This window comes from Hirundo rustica, chromosome 12 (assembly GCF_015227805.2).
Source record: "Hirundo rustica isolate bHirRus1 chromosome 12, bHirRus1.pri.v3, whole genome shotgun sequence".
Classification (NCBI taxonomy): Eukaryota; Metazoa; Chordata; class Aves; order Passeriformes; family Hirundinidae; genus Hirundo; species Hirundo rustica.
This window is the reverse complement of record NC_053461.1, coordinates 9,685,677-9,704,802: the sequence shown is the minus strand read 5'-3', so window position 1 is coordinate 9,704,802 and position 19,126 is coordinate 9,685,677. Positions and strand designations below refer to the sequence as shown.

Sequence of the window (19,126 nt, the reverse complement as noted above, 5' to 3'; positions counted from 1 at the left end):
AGCCAAAAGGCAAGTCAGTGGAGCTGTGAAGCTGTTACTTCTGCATCCCTTCAGGCTTCCAGGGAACCCGGAAGCTCCTGGCTGTAGTTTGGGTTTGACTGCTTTGCTTCACCTTTGGGTAGCAAATTGGCCTGAGCCACAGATCAACTCTGAAATGAGTGGACGTGCAGGGTCTTGTGTTTCGCCCTTCCTATCCTCCTTTCCTTTCTTCCCATTTCTCCATCTTGTTTTGCCTGGAGGCTTCCAGTCCCCTGAGTTGCCTACTGCTACACAGATGTTCTTGACAACAGATAAAGCATTCCATCCAGCTTTAGGGCTAGAAGATGGAGTCAGTAGGTCTCTTTGAATCCTTGTTTTTGGTGAAAGAGTTACATGGTGGTGTATCCACCCTGGAGTGCTCTCTGCAGCTCTCAGTGTTCTCCTTTGGCTTGGTCAGGATGCATTGTTCCACATGTTCCTCTCTACCAGTGGAGGCTTGAGTCTGAGGCAGCCTAATCAGTAATTGCTGGGAAGTGTAAGCTCCTGAAAGTGGACACAAGACTTGTCAATGTCTAGTGCATGAGGGCACTTAGTCACTCTCCTCCCCTGCCCAACAGCTGAGTACTTAAGGATTGGAGTGCATCATCCCATTTTCCAGTGTTACAGTGGGCTGGCATGAAGCTCACTTCATTACAGCCAGGGTCTGCTCTTTTAGCTCCAAGGTGCTTGAAGACCAAAGGATGACTGTACTGGGAGCTATCAAATTTAGTCTTATAAATTGGTGATTTCCTAGGACAGCGTGTGGTGCTTTGTGGGATGGGGGAGGAAATTGTAATATTTTAATTATTCATAGTAATTAGCAGAAGGGATTCTCAGAAGAGTTAGGATGAGGGATAGTGGGACAGACAAGTTAGAAAGACTATATTCCATAAAAAATAAGTTTTCTGTCCAGCTAATAGAATAAAATACCTTCCATCTTCTCTGATAGTGAGATTCATTTCCTTCCATGATGAATTACTTGCTTCTGGCCAGTGAGATCCTGGTATCTCTCAGCCTTATGAAATCTACTTCCTCTTCATCCAGACTGACAGCAGATCTGCAGTTCTTAATACCATCTCCAACCAAGCACTAATGAAATGAAGCACCTGGTAAAGACTGTCTCCATAAGCAGCTTAGTGCTGGGCAGCCACCTGCCCTTGCTCAGCTCCCGGGATGCCTCTTGTTCATTCCCTGGTTTAGTGTACAGGGACGTGAGTGATCTGTCTTGGGACAAACCAGCTCTGCCGAGGCATTGCTGCCAAAGGCTGACCCGTGACAGAGAGTTTCTCTGGGCAGGGTGTTACTCTGGTGCAGCTATCCCTGACTGACTGTGTTGGGTGAGGATGGCTTATTCTGCCTTTATTGCAGTCTATGTGCTGAGCTGGAATAAGGTATGAGGCTGTTTGGGAACAGCTGTAGTCCTTGGTGCCTGGTTTGTACCTCAGGCAAATTCAACCATAATGAGGCCTAATCACTGTGCTACTTTGGGTCTCTCTTTTGACTGTGATCTCTTTTGTGTGTGTGGACTTGTCTTGGAGTTGCAGATAATAACCTCTCCTAGCTCTTCTGGAAGATTAGTATATCAGCCCCAGCTGGCTCAATTCCAGCGCCAGTAATTGTATTTTGCCTCTTTAAAATCCCCCTGTGGTTTCAGTCAGCTGGAGTATAACTTTTTTTTGCAGTAGGCCTTACTGTTCTGTACTGCAAAAAAGAGGGCAGATGCAGTTTCAGACCTGGCTACATTTTCAGTAGAGTGCACCTTGTGATTCCAAAAGTTGGCAGATGTTTTAGTGTGAATGATGCTATGTGTTGTGATTGGAGCCCAGGAATGATCTTGTCTTTATTACAGTACCTTCTCGTTATCAGTAATTCAATCACTGGTTAACATGATCTTCCAGTTTAATCCAATAAACACCTTATGGTTGGGTTATGTGTTTTCAAAACAATGAGGATCACCCTCTTCCTGAGTTGTCACAGTTGCTTTAAACAGTTAATAGCAATTAAAGGGTAGGGAGCCTTGTAGGGCAGTAACTGAGACCAGCTCTTCTGAATGACTAGAAGCAGAAATGTAATGAATTAAATGTCTGGCCGGGGAATTGTGTTTTGGCACAGTGCCATGTCTTGGCCCATCTGGTGTCAGGGAAGTTTTGGTATTGATTTTGGAGGAAGCAGGACATTGCCTGAATGGGGGCTTTCGCAGAGGTTTGACGCACATGTTCACCTCTCCCAGGGAAAATCATCTCCCCAGGCAAAGAAAATGGATCTGTGTGACCCAGACCTGGGTCTGCTGGGAGATGCAAAGGGCAAGACTTGGAAAGGCTGTGAAAGATGATTTCTTTAAAAAATACTGCCTGAGGGTTTTTGTAAGAGAGCTTGGAAGGGAAAAGCTGGGGGCTTGTGGGAGGCAGCTGGATTCTGCAATATATGTAGTATCACCACTGATGGAAAGCATTAAGAGGTGAAGCTAAGGATGTGGTGGCAAAGAGGTGAGATAGAGGTGTGTAATTTCATATCGGTGAACCAGACTCCCAAGGGAATGTTGTGACTGAGAAGCTCTGGGAGGGTACATGATGTAGAGCCTGCTACACTCCTCTGGTGGATCCCTGCTAGACTGTTTGCCAGAGGTGATGGGACAGTTTAATCATTCCAGTGGTTGGTTCTCCTGAGCTGTCCTCCCCTGTGATGAGGCTGGCTCCACTGTGGCTTGGCTTCTCTTGTTTTTGGTGGGGAAGGGGCACGTGCCACGACTGTGTGGCCACAAGCTCCTCTTGTGCCCCAGCTTACTGCTGATATTGGTGGGAGACAGCAGACCCTGGCAGAGAAGGAGCTGATGATGTGTGCACTAACTACCTCTTCCCTCGTCGGGCATCCATGGGCTTGGCAAGAGCCTTGAGCTCTGCTTCCTCCCTGAAATTAGATGAGCTGATAAATGAGCCAGGCAAATCTGGCATTGCAGCCAGTTCCATAATATCTGTCTCCTTTAGCAGAAGACTGTCCCATTTCTGCAGCAGGAGCACAGGCTGCTGTCTCTCTCTGCCTCTCTGTTTCGTGGTTGCTGTTTCTCCCCACAAAAGTGGTGGGAAGGGAAGTGGATGGCACTGGCATGGGAAGGTCTGTGGGTGCACTGCCATATGCCCGGAGCATGGGAACCAGGTGTATTGGGTCTGCTGAAGGCAAAGAACAACCAGGTGGGCCAAGGGGGTTGTAAACCATTTGCTGAAGGGGAGCCACTATCTGAATGCTGGAAGAGATGCTAAAAATGGGAGATACCCCTTGAGTTCCCTTAGGGTTGGAGGGAAGAGAAGTCCAAGGAAATGCTGAGAAGACTCTTCAAATGGTTAAGCTGTTAGCTCTGCATTGCACAGATGAGTGACAGGACAGCTTGTCTGGATGGAGGCTTGGGAAGAATATGCTGGGACCAACTTAGGGGCTGAGATCATACCAGGGAAATGGACAGGGTGCAAAAATTTCTTCAAATCATAGAAGAGGGGTGTAAACTAAAAGAAAATATGAGTGCCTTAAAGAAACCTGATCTTGAGAAGTTGACAGATACCCTTGTTAGTGAGACAGGAAGAGTTGATTCCAGATGGGAACTGTCAAGCTGAGGAGTCTGGAAGGAAGGATTGACTCATCATAGTTGGCATCTGGATGTGGCACTTGGGGATATGGTTTAGGGATGATTATAGTGCTGCTGGATTGATGGTTGGACTGGATCTTGAAGGTCTCCTCCAACCCTGATGATTCTGTGGTCCTTCCTGAACCTTTGGTAACTAGGTTATATGGAGAGATCCTTGTTTTAAGGAGCACAATCCAGCGTCCGTAGGCCTCAAGTTTCACTGTTCCCTATTTGAATCTGAGTAATAGCCCTCTCCTGATTTGAGAGGAGTTGAGTTTCTAATCAGGTTCTTAAGTAGGGTCTTATGAACCAGATAGAAGGGTGTTCCCAGCTTACCGTGCAGGGTAGTGGGGAAACTGATGACAAGTGGGAATGTTAACCCAGTTAGTAGCAAGTGTGAGGATTCCTGTGTCTGCTTCTACCCTGTTGATTTGTTGGCCTAGAGAAGCAGCTCAGATTTCAGTGTTTGGCTGCTTTGTAAGATAGAAGTCTGCTGGGAGAGAGTGGGATGGGTCCTAAACTTTCTTTGCCTGGAAGAGATGGCAGACACGTCAGTTCCTCTGAGATCTTTAGATCTTGGTGGTGGAAAGGCAGTACAGTTGCACCATGTGGGGCTTTCCCCCACGGGAGCCAACTAATCTGTGACAGAGCACTTTAAGGAAAGGTTGAGTGTGTGACTTCAAAGGAGAGCTGACAGGCTGGGAGGATTACTGGTCCTGTGGGACAAACCTCATGCTGGTTTTTCGTGGTTTTGTTTTTTTGCTGTGCACATCTGCCTGCCAGTTCGTGCTCTGCTCCAGGTGGAAAGAAGAGTATGGAAGAGAGGAAAGTGCAGAGGAGTTGGGAATATCTTAGAATGTCTTTAGGCAAAGGAGGAGGCAGATGGGGTCACTGATCTTTGAAAATAGTATCTCATCTGACAGGGCCTTGTTTTAAAGGGTGAAACCCTCACTTTTACCCACAGCATGTCAGGGCAGAAGGGGTTCTTGGTGTAAAACCTGAGTTATCCCTGCAGCAGGAGGAGTAGCAGAGCCCTGGGAGATGCACTAAGCTTTACTATCTGTCTGAAGACAATCCCACCCAAACCTCCTCAATCCTGTGGCCTGTGGCTGTTCCTGCTATCCCTCCAGCAAAGCAGTGACCATGTCTGTAGACACTGGGATGTTACCTGTTGGTATGGGCCTTTGGGTAGACGGGTGGCAGGCAGCGGAAGAGAGATGGGTTTTCTTTGTTCTGTGCTGCTGCTGATTGCTCTTTACCAGCCTCCTTGGCCTATGAGGAAATCATCACCAGCTGGCTGTTGGGAAGCAAAAATCTTTTAATCCTCAGTGGTTTTGGGTGGGATGTCACTTGGGGGCACTCTCTAGTGAGACACAGCAGTAAAGTAACATGACTTCTGCCTACCCTGGGCAGTGAATCTCAGTGGCTTCTTGGCAGACAGAACTGGGAGCCAGTCTCCATGCCACGGTTCTGAAGGTCAGCAGCTGGGTAACACTTACCTTTGGGCAATATTTGGGAGGACCTGCTGACACCATAAAGGGAATGAGGTGTGGTTTAGGGAATTCACTCGCCAGCTGAGCAGGAGGATCTTTACACCTCCTGCTTGGGATGGATGGAACAGTGTGTTTTCTGCTCAGGAGGGTTGGGTGATAGCACGGGCAGTCCTGATTGCCAGGGAATACCCAGGGCAATGTGTGTGTTTGCTGACATGGCCCTCTCTGTCTGGGAGCTTGCACCCATTCTGGCAGCAGCAAGTGATGGATTGGAGTCAGGGATGTGTGGAGTTTTTTTGTGCAGATCTCTGTAAAGCATCCAGACAGCTGCTGCCCACTGTGCTCAGGGGAGCATCTGCTTTGGCAGGCAGGAGAGGAAATGGGAGCCTTGGGAATTTCAGACAGTCATTTACTTAATAACCATAGACAGAGCAGGGGGCTCATTTCTGGCTGTGAAGGAATCATCTTCCTTCCCTTCTCAGTGAGAATGTGCTGTGCTTGGCTTGGGGAGAAAGGGAGTTCATTGGGATGCAGACTCCTGAAACAGAACTCTGTGGGTATGAGCAGTTTCTCAAGAAAGTTGAAGGTTGATTTATGCTTGCTGGATTTGTGCCTGCCACCCTGAGCTAAACATATCTGATCTCACAGATACTTTCCTTTTCCTGAGTCCCCAGCTCTTTGTTAGCTTCCAGAAGATACCCCAGCCTGCTCTGACCTTCCATTTGTGAACTGCATCTCCTTCAGCATCTATGTTTGCCTAGCAACAATACTTCCATATGTGGTCAGAGCCACAGAACAAAAGGGGCTGTAGTTGAAGGCAGGGGAGTTAGATTCAGCTGCTGTAGCAAAGCAAAACTAATGCAGATGTTTGTGGGATCACTTTTCTGCTCTGAAGTGCTGTACAAACTAAAATACTGCATTTCAAATATGCCCAGGTTGATTCAGGGTTTGGTGGTATTACTTGGGTGTGCCAGGAAGGAGGATTTGGTTTTCTGTGCTTTAGTTTCTCTTCTGTAGTATTTCCATTTAGCTTGTGGCTGACTGCTGCTACCACCCCATATCTTTTTCAATCCCATCTGAAATGAATCTCTGGGTTCCAGCTGATTCCTAGCACTCATAACCTCAGCTTAAAGATGCCGGGTGTCAAAACTGTTATTTGTTATTGTCTGTGAAAATGCCTATGGACAGACAGATGTGGAGAGAACAAATATGGAAATTATCCCTTGGGAATATGGGTTCAGTGGGATGGGATGGGTAGATGGAGAAGGGCACATATTGGATGGGATGGTTCTTTGCTGTGGCAGGCTACCTGCTCTTGGAGGATCTCTGCCATTTGACCCCCCACCTGTGGCTGGACACATATAATGGGGTATTCTCTGCCTCTCAGAGTTCTTAGTTCAGATGTAACATGAAGTCTTTTGGATCTCTTTTTAGATTATACCTTTCCTGCTTCATCTCAGAAGGCATTGCTGAAACGAAATGGGACACAAGTAGACAGCTGGGAAATGGCCACTGTCCAGCCACCAGTAGAATTTGTGGAGCCTGGCTTACACACACCTTTCTCCACACTAGAGGAAGAGGAGGGGCTGCTCCCTATAGACCACTCAAGGGGAGGAATGGAGAGCCTTCAGACCTCTGGACCAGATGTTACATCTCCTGAACCAGTGGACCAAGAGGACTCCTTCTCCCTTCTGTTTTCCACAGCCTCTGCCAGGCCAGGTGTTGTGACTGAGGCAGCCATAGGAGGGCAAGAAGAGGACTCTGTTTCTCCAGGCTTAGACCTTGGGAGCAGCATGGGACCAGGTCTTCTACCTGTGCCCTCTACTTTTTCTGCTACTGTTGCTGCAAGATCTCCCAGTGATTTGGAAGAACCCTTAGAGGTGACAACTGGAGACACTTGGGCTGTTGGGGGAGCAGATTCGGAGCTGACTGTGGCTGCAACAGAAGCAGAGCTTGCAGAGACCACAGCGGAGGCTGGTGGGGAAGAGCATTCAGCCAGGGAGGAGGTCTCAGAGCCCACGGTGGGATGGGAGGTTCTGGAGCCCACGATGCTGACTGAAGTGGAACAGACAGTGGAAACACCTGTGGGGACACCCTCTCCTGCGAGCAGCTCCCCAGGCACCCAGACTCTTCCTGGTAGTGAGCAGCACCCCCCTTCTGTGTCTCCGTGGGACAGAGCTGATGAGCCTGCACTGGATCCTGTTTGGAATGACACCGAGTCAGCCACCGAGACTGCGGCAGCAGGGAGGAGCTCATCACCACAGGCTGGAGATGCCCGCATGGCCATGTCGCCAACTGAGCTGCCCTGGGACTCGGCACAGGTTGCAATGGGAGCAGGGGCTGGAGTGTTTCAGTGGATGTTTCAGTGGGGATATTTGGGTACCTCGCTCCTGGGGAGTGTTTAACCTAAATCCCTAAGTCTGGCTGCTAGAAGTATTTTCTGTTTACCTACTCAAAACTGAATTTTCAGGGAGAGTTATTTGCAGCAGTTCTTAAGGGTGTCCATCACCTATGGTGAAAACCCTGGCCCCTCACATCTTCCCAGCTTCACAAAATCCTGCTTCTGATAAACAGAAGCTGAACACCTTTCCTTTGGGGCATGCACAGCAGAGAAAGCTCCTTGTTTCCTCGGCCTGCATTATTGGAAGTGTCAGAACAAACATGGCCCCAAGGATTTCTGGAAAGGGAGTGAAAAGAAGGTGCTGTTTTTGCTGCTCCTGCCTGCAGGGACCAGGTGTGGAGCAGGTGGAGCAGAGTACAGTTATGTGTGAGGATGTTGGGTCTAGGTGAGCCCATGGGAGAGGAGGGGTGAACTGCAGTTCCTGAATCCATCAAACTGGCAGTTGGTTAAGAGAAGATATGTAGCAAGGAGATGACTGGTGAGAAAGTACCAATCAAAGCTTTTAATTTTGCTTTCTGTCCCATGCTACTCAGGAGCCTGAGCAAGTGACCTAGTCCCTCTGTGCATCCTATCCTGCCTTCAAAGTGCTGCCCTGTGTCACCAGTTTGTTTAAGGACCATAGAGGCTCATGGTTAGGTTTTGTGTTAAGTGCTGATAAAGCTGCAGGCTAGAGAGCTTTCCACTGGGAACCTGTGTTCTCCTTGAGTCTAGATAGAGGTGAAAGGTCAAGCTGAGCTGTGGCAAGCTGGCAGAGAAACTTTGTCCCTGTGCTATGTTAGCACTGGAATGGTGATTCCTCCTTAGAACAGAGTTAAGGGACAGTCACATCCTTTGAGGAGTGCTTTGAGAGTATGGCACAGTGCCTTGCTCCTGTTGCTTGTGCTTTCAGCAGCAGTTACATTCACACCTGAACCCAGCTGTCTTTGTCTTGTTTCCCCAGGTGATCTGCAAAGACTGGAGCAATCTTGTGGGAAAGAACTATATCATCCTGAATATGTCGGATAACATTGACTGTGTAAGTCAGCCCAAAGAGATTTGATGCCACAGGGGCAGTGGTGTTTAGGGAAGTGAAGGCAGGCACAGCTCTTGCTGTCTGCTTTCATCACAAAGCATTTTAAAAGCACCAAATCTCAACCTGCAGAGGCTGTGAAGAGAAGGGGAGGAGGACAGAAATATTCCCGTCCTCCAAAAGGGAAAAAGAGTGGGTGGAGAGAGATGATTTTGCTCCAAGTCTAGCACATGTCAGTTCCATACTGGATTTTTTACTAACTTCTGACTGTTAGTCTGTGCCAGTCAGTACCTGGATAGTCATGAGACGGAGCTTTTAACATTTCACCTCTTACAGGACTGAATTCCTTCTCTTCCTTTTCTTTCCATTCCTTCCAGCATATAGTAACAATCCTCTGATGGCTCAGAGAAATAGGGACTCTCATTTGTACTGTGCATGGATAAGTATCAAGCAGCTATCACTAAATCTTCCTAAAGGGTCTCTTCTCCCCACCCTGTTATCTTGAGTGTTACCTGTGTCTGTTCACCAGCCATGCTCTGCTAATCCAATGCCTGTCCATCCATCCTCATAGAGCTACAGTTAATTCATGACCCCAGAATCTGTTGTGGATCTCTGATAAAAGGGCTTGTTCAATTCTGCTGGGCCTTTCATGAGACACTTAAAAACCAGTTATGAAAAGCCTGGGATCAAGGTGCCTTTCATAATTCTAAGAGATTATTATGAGCCTGATAACCTGAGACCAAAATGTTCCATTGAGGTATTTATGTCCTGGCCTCGTGCGTCTGCACTCCTGCTTTGTGGGGCTCCTGCTGTGGGCAGAGCCAGCTGGTTCTGTTACTGCAGGGTTGCTCTGTGGCACTGACCTCTTGCCATTAGTGGTGAGTTCTAGGTTGGTTTGTTTTTCTTTTTTTTAAAGGTGACTTTTTTGGAGACAGGGAAAATGGGGAAATTCCTATACACAGTATGGCATGCCGATTGCTCTAAGAATAGATGAAAAATCAGTCATTTTCCGTCTAATTCAGGCAAACCAGTGTGGAGGGTTTTAAGTATCTCTGCTGCGGTTCACAACTGTAATGCAGAAAAGGAGTCCTTGAAAACCAGAGTTCTTCTGCCCTGTTTCCTTCATGTCCCCATCACTGTTTCTCCCATCTTTGTGGACTTTAAATACTGGTTAATTTTGTAATTCTGTAGTCACTTGAGTTGTTTAAACCTCTGTAAGGGGAAGAACTGAAAAGCAGATGTGCAGATGTCTCTTGACTGAATTATGTCTTTGCTGTTGAATCCTCAGTTCTGCCTTGATGGAAGAAGATGGTGCCCTGGGATAGGCAGGACTGAACTGTTTTTCTACTTGATTTCAAGTTTCAAAGTATATTTCCCAACTAATACCCCTTATTCAAAGGGACATTTGTTGACATACATATTTAACACGAGCACCTCATCATTCCCTGCCTCCCATTACCATTTTGCATGAGTGAAGCTGGAATCAAGCTCTTCTTTCCACTAATGTTAATGCATTTTGTTTCCTACCTTTGGTAATTTGCTCAGTTTGGGCACCTGACCTACTGTCTGCCTTGTCCCTTTTGTTTTTTTTTGTTTCTGTATCGAAAGTCTGTGGTGTTTGGGTTTCTGGGGTTTTGAGGGAGAGCACGGCTTGCAAGTGCTGTAGTTTAAATTAGTGTTAATGGGTATTTCTCACATATTTCAGTGTTCTTGTGCCATGATCTGGTGTGTATCAAGTCCCACTGAAAAGCTGAGAAGGGTGCTTAGCTCCTTCCAGACGGTTCCACTTTGACCTTCAATACGCTTCATGGCACCGGGTTTTTACCTGCTGTGGGGACCATGTCTGTATTTCTGGGTTAAGCTGGAAGCCCATTTGTCTTCCCAGCGGGAAGGGAATATCTTCCCTAGTCTTCTCCAGGCAAAGGAATCACTTCAGTCTCTCTCTGGGCAAGTATCCCACTTAACATACCTGGAAAGTTTACCCAAGTGAGGACTGCAGGATCTGACCCAGCAGTGGTACCTGGCTATGCCTCGGGAGGTGACCTCCACCTTGGCACAGGTACATTCAGGCTCCTTCACTGCTCCCTCCTCTCCACCATGGAAAATTGATCAGTGCTCTGCAACCTCTGCTTTCCCCATCACCAGAAACATCTTGTTCTGTCCTTCTGCTCCCTTTTCCTCTGCATCCTCCAAAAGAGACCTCAGACTGGCAGTGGGAACATGAGCTGGAGCTGCAGCTGAGCATCATGGTGCTGCTTCCTCACGCAGCTCCTCCTGCCTCCCCATACCAAAACCCATAATTTGATGGGAGGAGGCACTGCCAGGCTCTTGTGATTCAGGCTCCAGTCATCAATATCTTCTCCAATTAGGCCGTTTTTGGTGCAGGCCCGTGCCTGCCCTGAGTGCTTCAAATTGCCATGGCAACAAGAACTCTCCATTTTATTAATCATCTGTGTGGCCTTCAGGTTGGCATGGCAACTGGGGATGAGAATAGAAACAGAGGAGTGAGAAAGCAGCAAAGGAGCCTGCAGAGGGATGGCTGGAGCATATCAGGCTGAGCAGCACCTGCTGACCCAGCACTGGTTGTGGAGAAGAGCCTGGCTGTTTCCTTCTCACCTTATACCATAATGTTGCTTCAGGATCCCTGTGTGCCTGGATAGCTGGTGTGGGGCATATGGCAGCTACAGGAGCTGAGGAAGAAGGTTGGTGCATCAGGAGATGTTTGTGGGTCCAACCTGCGGCACTGTGCAGCGGACTGTTGCACCGGGTTTAACACTGCTGGCTTTTGGGCACATGTGAGGTCTCAGCTGTACCAGCCCTGCAGTACTACAGCTGCACTCACCAAGGTTCCTTTCCTGTGGCAGGAGGAATTTCGGTTGGAGAGGGGTCCCCAGCTGTTGGCACTGGTGGAGGATGCCTTCTCCAGGCAGGCAGAGGGTCTGCAGGACCGCTGGCTCATCTCTCTGAGCAAACCCAATGAGAATGACAAGCACTTGCTAATGACACTGGCAGGGGAACAGGGTAAGTGCTGGCAGAAGGAGCCTTCCTGTGATGGGGAATGTATTTAAGGGGCACCCAAATGGATGCACACAGCCATGTTCGAAGGAGCTTTTGCTTTCCAATCCATTTCAATCCCACCAGTTCTCAGTGTTCACTGGACTTGAGGGATGGAGAAGGACTGAGGACATCTTTCTTCACATCTACCTTCTGGGTTGTCCCTCACTGCTTGCACAAAGTTCCGTCTTCTGCACTTTGCCTTCAGCTTTTCTGCCTCCCTGGATTGCCTTTCCCTGAGCATCTGTCAGCTTTCTCCTTATGCTTATGTACTCCCCTCCATGGTAGGATATGACAACCTGCTCTTGGTTCACTTCCTAACCGATCAATTCTGTCTGAACTAGGATGCTCCTCATAGTGCCTTCCCTCCTCCCCAAAGAAACAAAATTTGAACGTGGGCTGGACTGGAACATTTTACCATCTCTTTATTCCCGTTTTGGTACAGGGGTCATTTTCCTGCCTGCTTAGTGACAGGTGTTTCTAATATTGACATTATGGCCTCTATGGCCTTTATGAACCTGTCTCCATGGCTTCCTGAATGCTGCTGCTTGCTCCCAGAGCAGACACAGATCCTGAGAGCTTCTGCGGTGGTGGGGAGGGTAACTAGGTTGCTCTGATATCAGTTCGTCCCTGGATTTTTTTACTCCTTTAAAGAGTATTTGTAGGTACCCTTGTCTGTGATCCTGTGTTCTTTCAGCCTCCTGACATAAAATACCAATGAACAAAAATGTGTGTTTCCATGCCTCCATCCTGTTGGGGATTTTAGACTGATGATTACATATGACTGAGTCATCTGAGCTGAGAACAGTACTGATCTCTTCCTCTACTTTACAGGCGTTATCCCTACAAAAGATGTTCTCATGGCACTGGGGGATGTTAAGAGGAGCTTAGCTGAGGTAAGAGCCTGTCTGCCTGCATCCATTTGTTAAGGCCAGTTATACAATTAAAATAAGTAACTTGAAAACTGGGAGCATATCTCAGTCTAACCAAGTGCCGAACCCACAGCAGGCAAACAGATTGTTCAGATGCTTGGCAAACTCCCTTCTCCCTTCATTGGTAGTAGCCAGGCCATCAAATGTCTGCTCCTTTTTAAGAGAGTAACTATGGGTTATTCCCTCCCTGCTTTTCTGGCTTGGTTGTGAGACCGCTTTTCACACATTCATTTTGTTGGGATTCTCAGTGTTACCCCTTCCATACTATTGTCAAAAGCAGTGTGGGTGCTGGCCTACATTTGGCCTTGCTCACCCTGCAGCTGTGTTACATACACTGGCTTCTCTAGACATGTTCACAAACCTTCTACAATTCCAGGGTCTGCATTTCACTCCTTTAACAGCTGCCTCTACGAGGGCAGGCAGGGAACCTGGGTCAATGGATGCCAGACTCATCTCCCAGCTGCCTCCAGGCCTCACATATTCCCTTCTAACCCTGGGCAGCTTGGAAGAGGGTAGAGATGAGGACAGATCAGTCCCACAATCAGTGTAAGCACTGAGGACCTGATTCTGCTTGAGTTTTTTATGCCAACCACTGGAGTAATTTTGCTGATTTTAGCAGCAGGGTTGCGCCACTGCCTTGCTGGCTGTCTGCTCTCAGGTTTTTTTTCCCTGACCTAACGAACTGGTGCAGTTAGACAAAGCAAATTAAGTGCTCAGTGCTGTATTGATTGGCTTACACCAGAGAAAGTGCAAAAAGCCAACTCTGTAGAAATTGTATGACTGAAGTATCAGCACCTAGAGCTGTCCAGAAAGAAGGATTTGTGTGGATGCAAGGTTTGACCTTGCAACTGTGGCCCCATGTTAATGTGAGTCCTACCAGAGCCTCCTTGCTCCATTCCTCTGACTCTCTGGCTCTGTCAGTAATGAAACTCTGCTCACAGTGCTGCCCTTGCACAAGCATGAGATTGCAAGGAGGAGGGAGGATATTCTCTTACACCTGTCACACTTACTGTTGAATTGATACATAACCTGTTCCAAATCTGCCAAGTGGGACCAAGGCTGGGCTGTTTGCTGACAGCCACAGAGGGCCATTTTCTAGGGCAGCTATTCCTAAGCTTTTAGGCTCAGCAGACAGCTGTCCACTTTCAAGACCTTGTAAAGACCACTATGCCCTCTTAGGACCTAAGCTTTAATGGAAACCTATTTATTAGGGTTACATTCTCTGCCAAGCAGTTACCAAAGCCTCAGCACCTGTCAGTGCTCTGTAGTTTGTCTTGGGAACTCTCAGTCTTGGACAGTTTCTCCCATGAAGGCCTCCTTGTACACAAAGGTGTGATATCCTTGTGCAGGTGAACAAAATAAAATTGTGTCTGCTGTCATTTGCTGATGTGTTAGCTTTCATGGAAAATGGTCTTAGGAGCTTTGTAGTAATGTTAGACAGTGTACAACCTGCGTCTCCAGCCCTGGCTTTTATTTCCTCTGGCCACATTTGTGGTCCTGTACTTGGACCCTGGAAAGTCTGAACAGGATTCTATCTGCTTGCAGGTCAGGACTGTTACTGTACTCCTTCCTTCCTTCCTTCCAGATTGGTATCCAGAACTACTCGACCGCCACAAGCTGCCAGTCGCACCCTAACCAGACTCGCAGTGATTATGGGAAGCTCTTTGTCGTGTTGGTGATCATCGGCTCCATCTGCGCCATCATCATTGTGTTGGGGCTCATCTACAATTGCTGGCAGAGACGCCTTCCCAAGATGAAGAACATGGTGAGCATTGGATGGGTGGAGAAGGTGACCAGATTCTTAGCTCTAGGGATGAAGGAGATTGGAAAGTTAAGAGGGCAATTGTTTTCCTCTGTCCAATTATGGGACATAACTGGATACACTGCTGGAGCAGCAGTGGAGTTCATTCAGGTGTAAGAGAGATGCAGATGTGCTTAGGACAGCTCATTTCCACTGTGACGTTTGAGCTGGGAATAAATCTACCTCTTCCCACTGACTCGGCAAAGTTCTCGGTGACCCTCATAGCCTGGTCTGATTGTGCTTCTCAGCAGCATTAAGACCTGTCCCCTTTTGTCTCCATTTGTGTCCTCTTGTCCCTGGCAGTCACACGGCGAGGAGCTGCGCTTTGTTGAGAACGGCTGCCATGACAACCCCACCTTGGACGTGGCCAGTGACAGCCAGTCGGAAATGCAGGAGAAGAAGCCGAGTGTGAACGGTGGAAACACCATCAATGGGCCTGACAGCTGGGATGTCCTGATCAATAAGCAGGCGAGCGAGGATGTGGATGTGTTTGAGGAAGACACACATCTTTAGAAAAACAAAGGAGGGAACCACTCTCTTAAACGCACTTGTTTCTTTCCTATCTTGACTGACGGACTATGGGATCAGGTGGCTTCTCAGGAACTTCTTAAAACCTTTGAACAGGTGTTTGGGCAAGTTTTCCCTATGGAAGTCCTGAGCCTGCATCTGAGGCTAGGAGCCAGGAGGATCATGGAACAGAGGGAAGCAGGAGGGGTGGGTTTATGGATATCCGTGTGTGTGCGTTCCTTCCTATCAGTAGCACCAACGCTTTCATCACCTTTAAATGCACTTACTGTAGCTCTGTGGTAGTGGCTGGAGAGTGTTTGTATTGGAGAAACAGATGGTGGGGTTGCCACCAGGAGTCCAGATTTGGGGAGTAAATTCACTTTCCAGATCCTGACCTAGAGATCACATTCAATCCATGCAGGTGCAGTAAAACCTGTGCATTCTCATGGAGGGGAGCCAAGATTCCATCGGTGTCCTGAGCAGAGTTTACATTTCCCGTGTGAAAACAGGTTTTCTAGTGCTCTAGCATTCAGCTACTAATTGTATGAAAGCTGAAGTTTACATTTGGGGAAAACACCTGTCCCACCCACTCCCTGCTGTCATCTCATTTCACCCCTGGTACCACAAACAGCCCCACTCTTTTTTTCAACTCCACAACTTCAAAGTGAGCTTGCAAAGTTTGAGCACTTTACCCTTGCTTGACTGATTGCAGAGAATTCAGTGCCATGGTGCAACATTTTAGATGGAAACGTGCTTTAGGTTGGAGCGTTGCTCAAAATTATGTTTACACGCCTCTTTCACAATAGCCTGGGGAATCAGCAGGAATATATCCCTTGTCTAAGTGTAGGTTTTAAACTGGCTGGCCCTTTCCACTCCAATTATATTTTTCAGGATAGTTTGGTTTCAGTTGGTCATTTTGCAGTAAATATGAAGACTATGTGAAACTTTTTAAATAGGGGAACAAGTAATGTTCTGATCCTTTTGTTTCAATTTCAGCATCCTGCCCTGAGGGATAGGTGTAAATGTTTAATATCCCACAGATATAAATCAGGGTAACATCTTTATAATCATTGCATTTAAACAATGTAAGAGCCAGTTCTGATGAGTTGAGAACTGGATGTAAGAGCTCCCCGATGAATGTTTCTCAGGCATGCCTCAGGCAACTTTGAGGCTCCAACTTCCTGAAGATGTGTGCTAAAGGCACATGAATATGCATAATTGTTCTCTGAGCCCTGCCTAAACTGCTGTCAAGCCTGAAATCCCAGAACATTTGTTTGTTCTCTCATTGAGGGATTGAGCGACTTGCTTTGGTCAGAGACACCGAAGTGTGCTATGGGTACTTCTTTCCCTAGTGGTGATCTGCATGCTTTCTTCCTGCGAGATGCAGCTTCACACTTGGTCTTGAAGGGAACCTTTGTATACAAGAGGCTGCAGATGTGCAGCCTGATGCTGAGTCTGTAAATCTATCACTGTATGTATAGAGACCTCTAGCATGTTCCTCCCTGGTGCGTGTGCCTGAGAGTCTGTTGTTCCAGTTTGTGTAGTGCTTTGCATACAGACTGAATCACAGATCACCTCAATGTAGGGCCATTCTGATACCAGTTTATTAGGGATTCAAAAAACGTGATAACCTTTGGTTTCCTTTCCAGATTCCAATTTTCAGTGGTTTTAGCCTGCCTCCATATCTTTCCTGGTGTTGTGTAGGAGACAGTGATCATCAGCTCCTTTTGTACCTTGATAGGGTTGGTTGCAGAGATGCTCAGAGTTCCTTCTCCTGCCCCAGCAGTTGGTAGTGGGGGACCATGTATGTGGACTACATGGCCCTCTCTGACCACCACTCACTGATGGCTCCTGCTGAGTAAAACTGCACAAGGCCATTGGCTGTGTTGAAGGCACTTTGGAGCTCACAGGATTAAATGCAAATTGTTGTTATGGTGAGTAAATTAAATTAAAGCATGGAGTTAAAATTTGAGTTTTTATAGCACTTAGCCTGGCATGCCTGTGGCCTTTAGGCAGCTACACCATTTAAATCTTTCCAAGTCAAATAATCTTCATCAAATATGTTTTTAATGCCCAGTGGCTGTTAAAAAGATAATGCCACCAATCAGATGTGAATAATTTCACCCACAAATCACTTCCTTGGTACATGTCCCTGCTAAGAGCTGCTTTGCTGCCCTGTTTTCTCTCCACTATCCTAATTCAGAGAAACAACAAGGCATTGATAAAGCAATGCTTCCGGCTGGGCTCAGCACCTCCCAGTCTCGTGTAAAGTTTTCAAACTTTAAATAAACCAAGGGAGCTATGTGGGCTCAATAATCAGATAGAAAGTTTTCCTAATTTGCCCTTCTGGCCTCTCATGGCCTGGAAGATTTTCCAGATATGCTCTTCTCTGTCTGGAGCATCCAGGTGATTTGAGAGACACTTTAAGGGTGGCTGTTGTGAGGCTGAGGACACTTTTCTGCTGTCTCTGACAGGGTGCACCTGGCTGTATGATCCCAGTTTAGCTTCAGAAGTCTACTGGTTGATAGAATTTCACTTTAGTCTGGTGACACTTTTTATCCTTTTACCGTTTGTTTTTTCTCTATATCATTTTTTTGCACTAGGCTGATCTTGTCAAGTCGATTGCACTGTCGTCCCTCTCCTGCCAGCCCTGCAGAGACGGGTCTTCTTCAGGGACCTGTGGGCTGGGAAGCACTGTAGAGAGGCTGTTGGTAGCCCTCTTGACTCTGTCCAGTGCTTGCATTTCCAGCTCTGCACAGGGAGGATGTAAAGAGGAAGAAAACCTTTGTCTTAGCATTTGTAACAGGAAGCTTTTCTATCACCCTAATGTAGTTAAACTTCTTTTTAATAAAAACTGTGAAAGCTGGACTTCTCAAAGCAGTGTGCCAGACAACAGCAGATGCAGGAGACAAAGCAATTCCTGGAAAACTTTGCCACCTACTCGGACATCACCGTAATTCCATCTGCCAAATGTTTGTTCGCGCTGACACCTGGTGGCGGTCGGGAGTTGGAAACAAAAACAGAAAAACAAAAAAACAAAACAAAACAAAAAAAAAAAGAAAAGAGCTTCTCTCTTAGCTTTGAATATTTGTTTCCTGGGACTTGCCTAGGATAACCTGCTTTATTCACGAGGGGCTGCAAGACTCAAGTGGGAGCAGAGGGGCTTGTACCAGGCATGTCAAGGACGGTTTGGCTATAAACATAGTACGTCCTTGTCTATAAAGTAGTGAGATGGGACATTCCCTGGAGTCACCAGTATAGAGGCCTTAGGCAGCAACAAAAGGTCTCACCTCCATCTTCCTCCTTTGTCTGCCACTTGCTCCGTCTGCTCCTTGGGACCACAGCTGCAATGCAGAGAATCTGCCTTGGAGGTGGTTCTTCAGAGCAGAGCATCGTGTACTGTTGTCAGGAGTGCAGTGCCTCGAGGAACACTGGTGATAGTATTGTCTGGCTGCATGGCCAAGATCAGAGTGGCTCTTCATCTCTGTGGGATCATGGCCAGATGTGATCTGGGATAGCCAAGCTTCAGATTACTCTGAGGTGTCACCTAGATATCTGGATCTGTGCCTGTAACATGGAGTCTAACGTGTCCTAGGACTCTGCATCCTGCACACCACTTTGGGGTATGTGGGGTGGAAAGAAACAATGAGGAGTCTCCCAGTAATTGTGCTGCGAAGGATGTAATTGTGCTGCGAGGATACAGCTCAAGATACACTTTAAGGATCCTTCTGGCAGAGGATGTGGTGTGAAATGAAGGTACATTATCCTAAGGACTATTGCAGCATGACCTCAGAGCATTGCAGCAGTCCCACTGCAGCCACTGTCGTCAGCAACTCGTCTGTTCCCATCTGCCTTTGCAGCCATGCAGGAGCACATCTATCCTTCACAGCAGGTTTGGGGAAGCTCAGACATAACAAGCAACTTCATCTGTGCTGGCTCATAAGAGCCTCATGCTCTCATCTAAGCTGACAGCCAGACTTTGAGCCGTTCTCAACGCCTTCATTTCTGCTGGACACAAACTGCAAGCCTTGACCACTGCTTGGGATTACTGCCGGAGGACACTTAGAAACACTTGTGTCTGGCCCTGGAAATAACGGGGTTGTGGTTTTGTTTTCTTTGCAATAAAATGCACCTCTGGGGTGTCTAAACACTGAGTTGAGCACGGTGCTTTGTTTGGTTAGATCCGTCTGAATTAATGTCTGCTGCATCTTGTAAAACAGTGCTGGCCAGGGTTTCTCTGCCAGGTTGAGGGTCATCAGCCTCGCCCCCCTCTTCCCCACAGTGCACTCCTTAAT

The 19,126-nt window shown here is 47.4% G+C and overlaps 1 protein-coding gene across 1 annotated transcript in view; it reads left to right on the top strand.

Moving 5' to 3' along the window:
* The window catches only part of PODXL2 (podocalyxin like 2), a 32,150-nt gene extending 13,165 nt beyond the window's left edge, over nt 1-18,985 (top strand). Inside the window, exons 3-8 of the mRNA XM_040076405.1 lie at nt 6,562-7,448; nt 8,469-8,543; nt 11,402-11,558; nt 12,426-12,487; nt 14,109-14,288; nt 14,628-18,985. Coding sequence (XP_039932339.1) covers nt 6,562-7,448; nt 8,469-8,543; nt 11,402-11,558; nt 12,426-12,487; nt 14,109-14,288; nt 14,628-14,837 — 1,571 coding nt within the window. The 3' untranslated portion in view covers nt 14,838-18,985. The remainder of the gene's footprint in view (nt 1-6,561; nt 7,449-8,468; nt 8,544-11,401; nt 11,559-12,425; nt 12,488-14,108; nt 14,289-14,627) is intronic.
* Nucleotides 18,986-19,126: the final 141 nt, after the last annotated feature.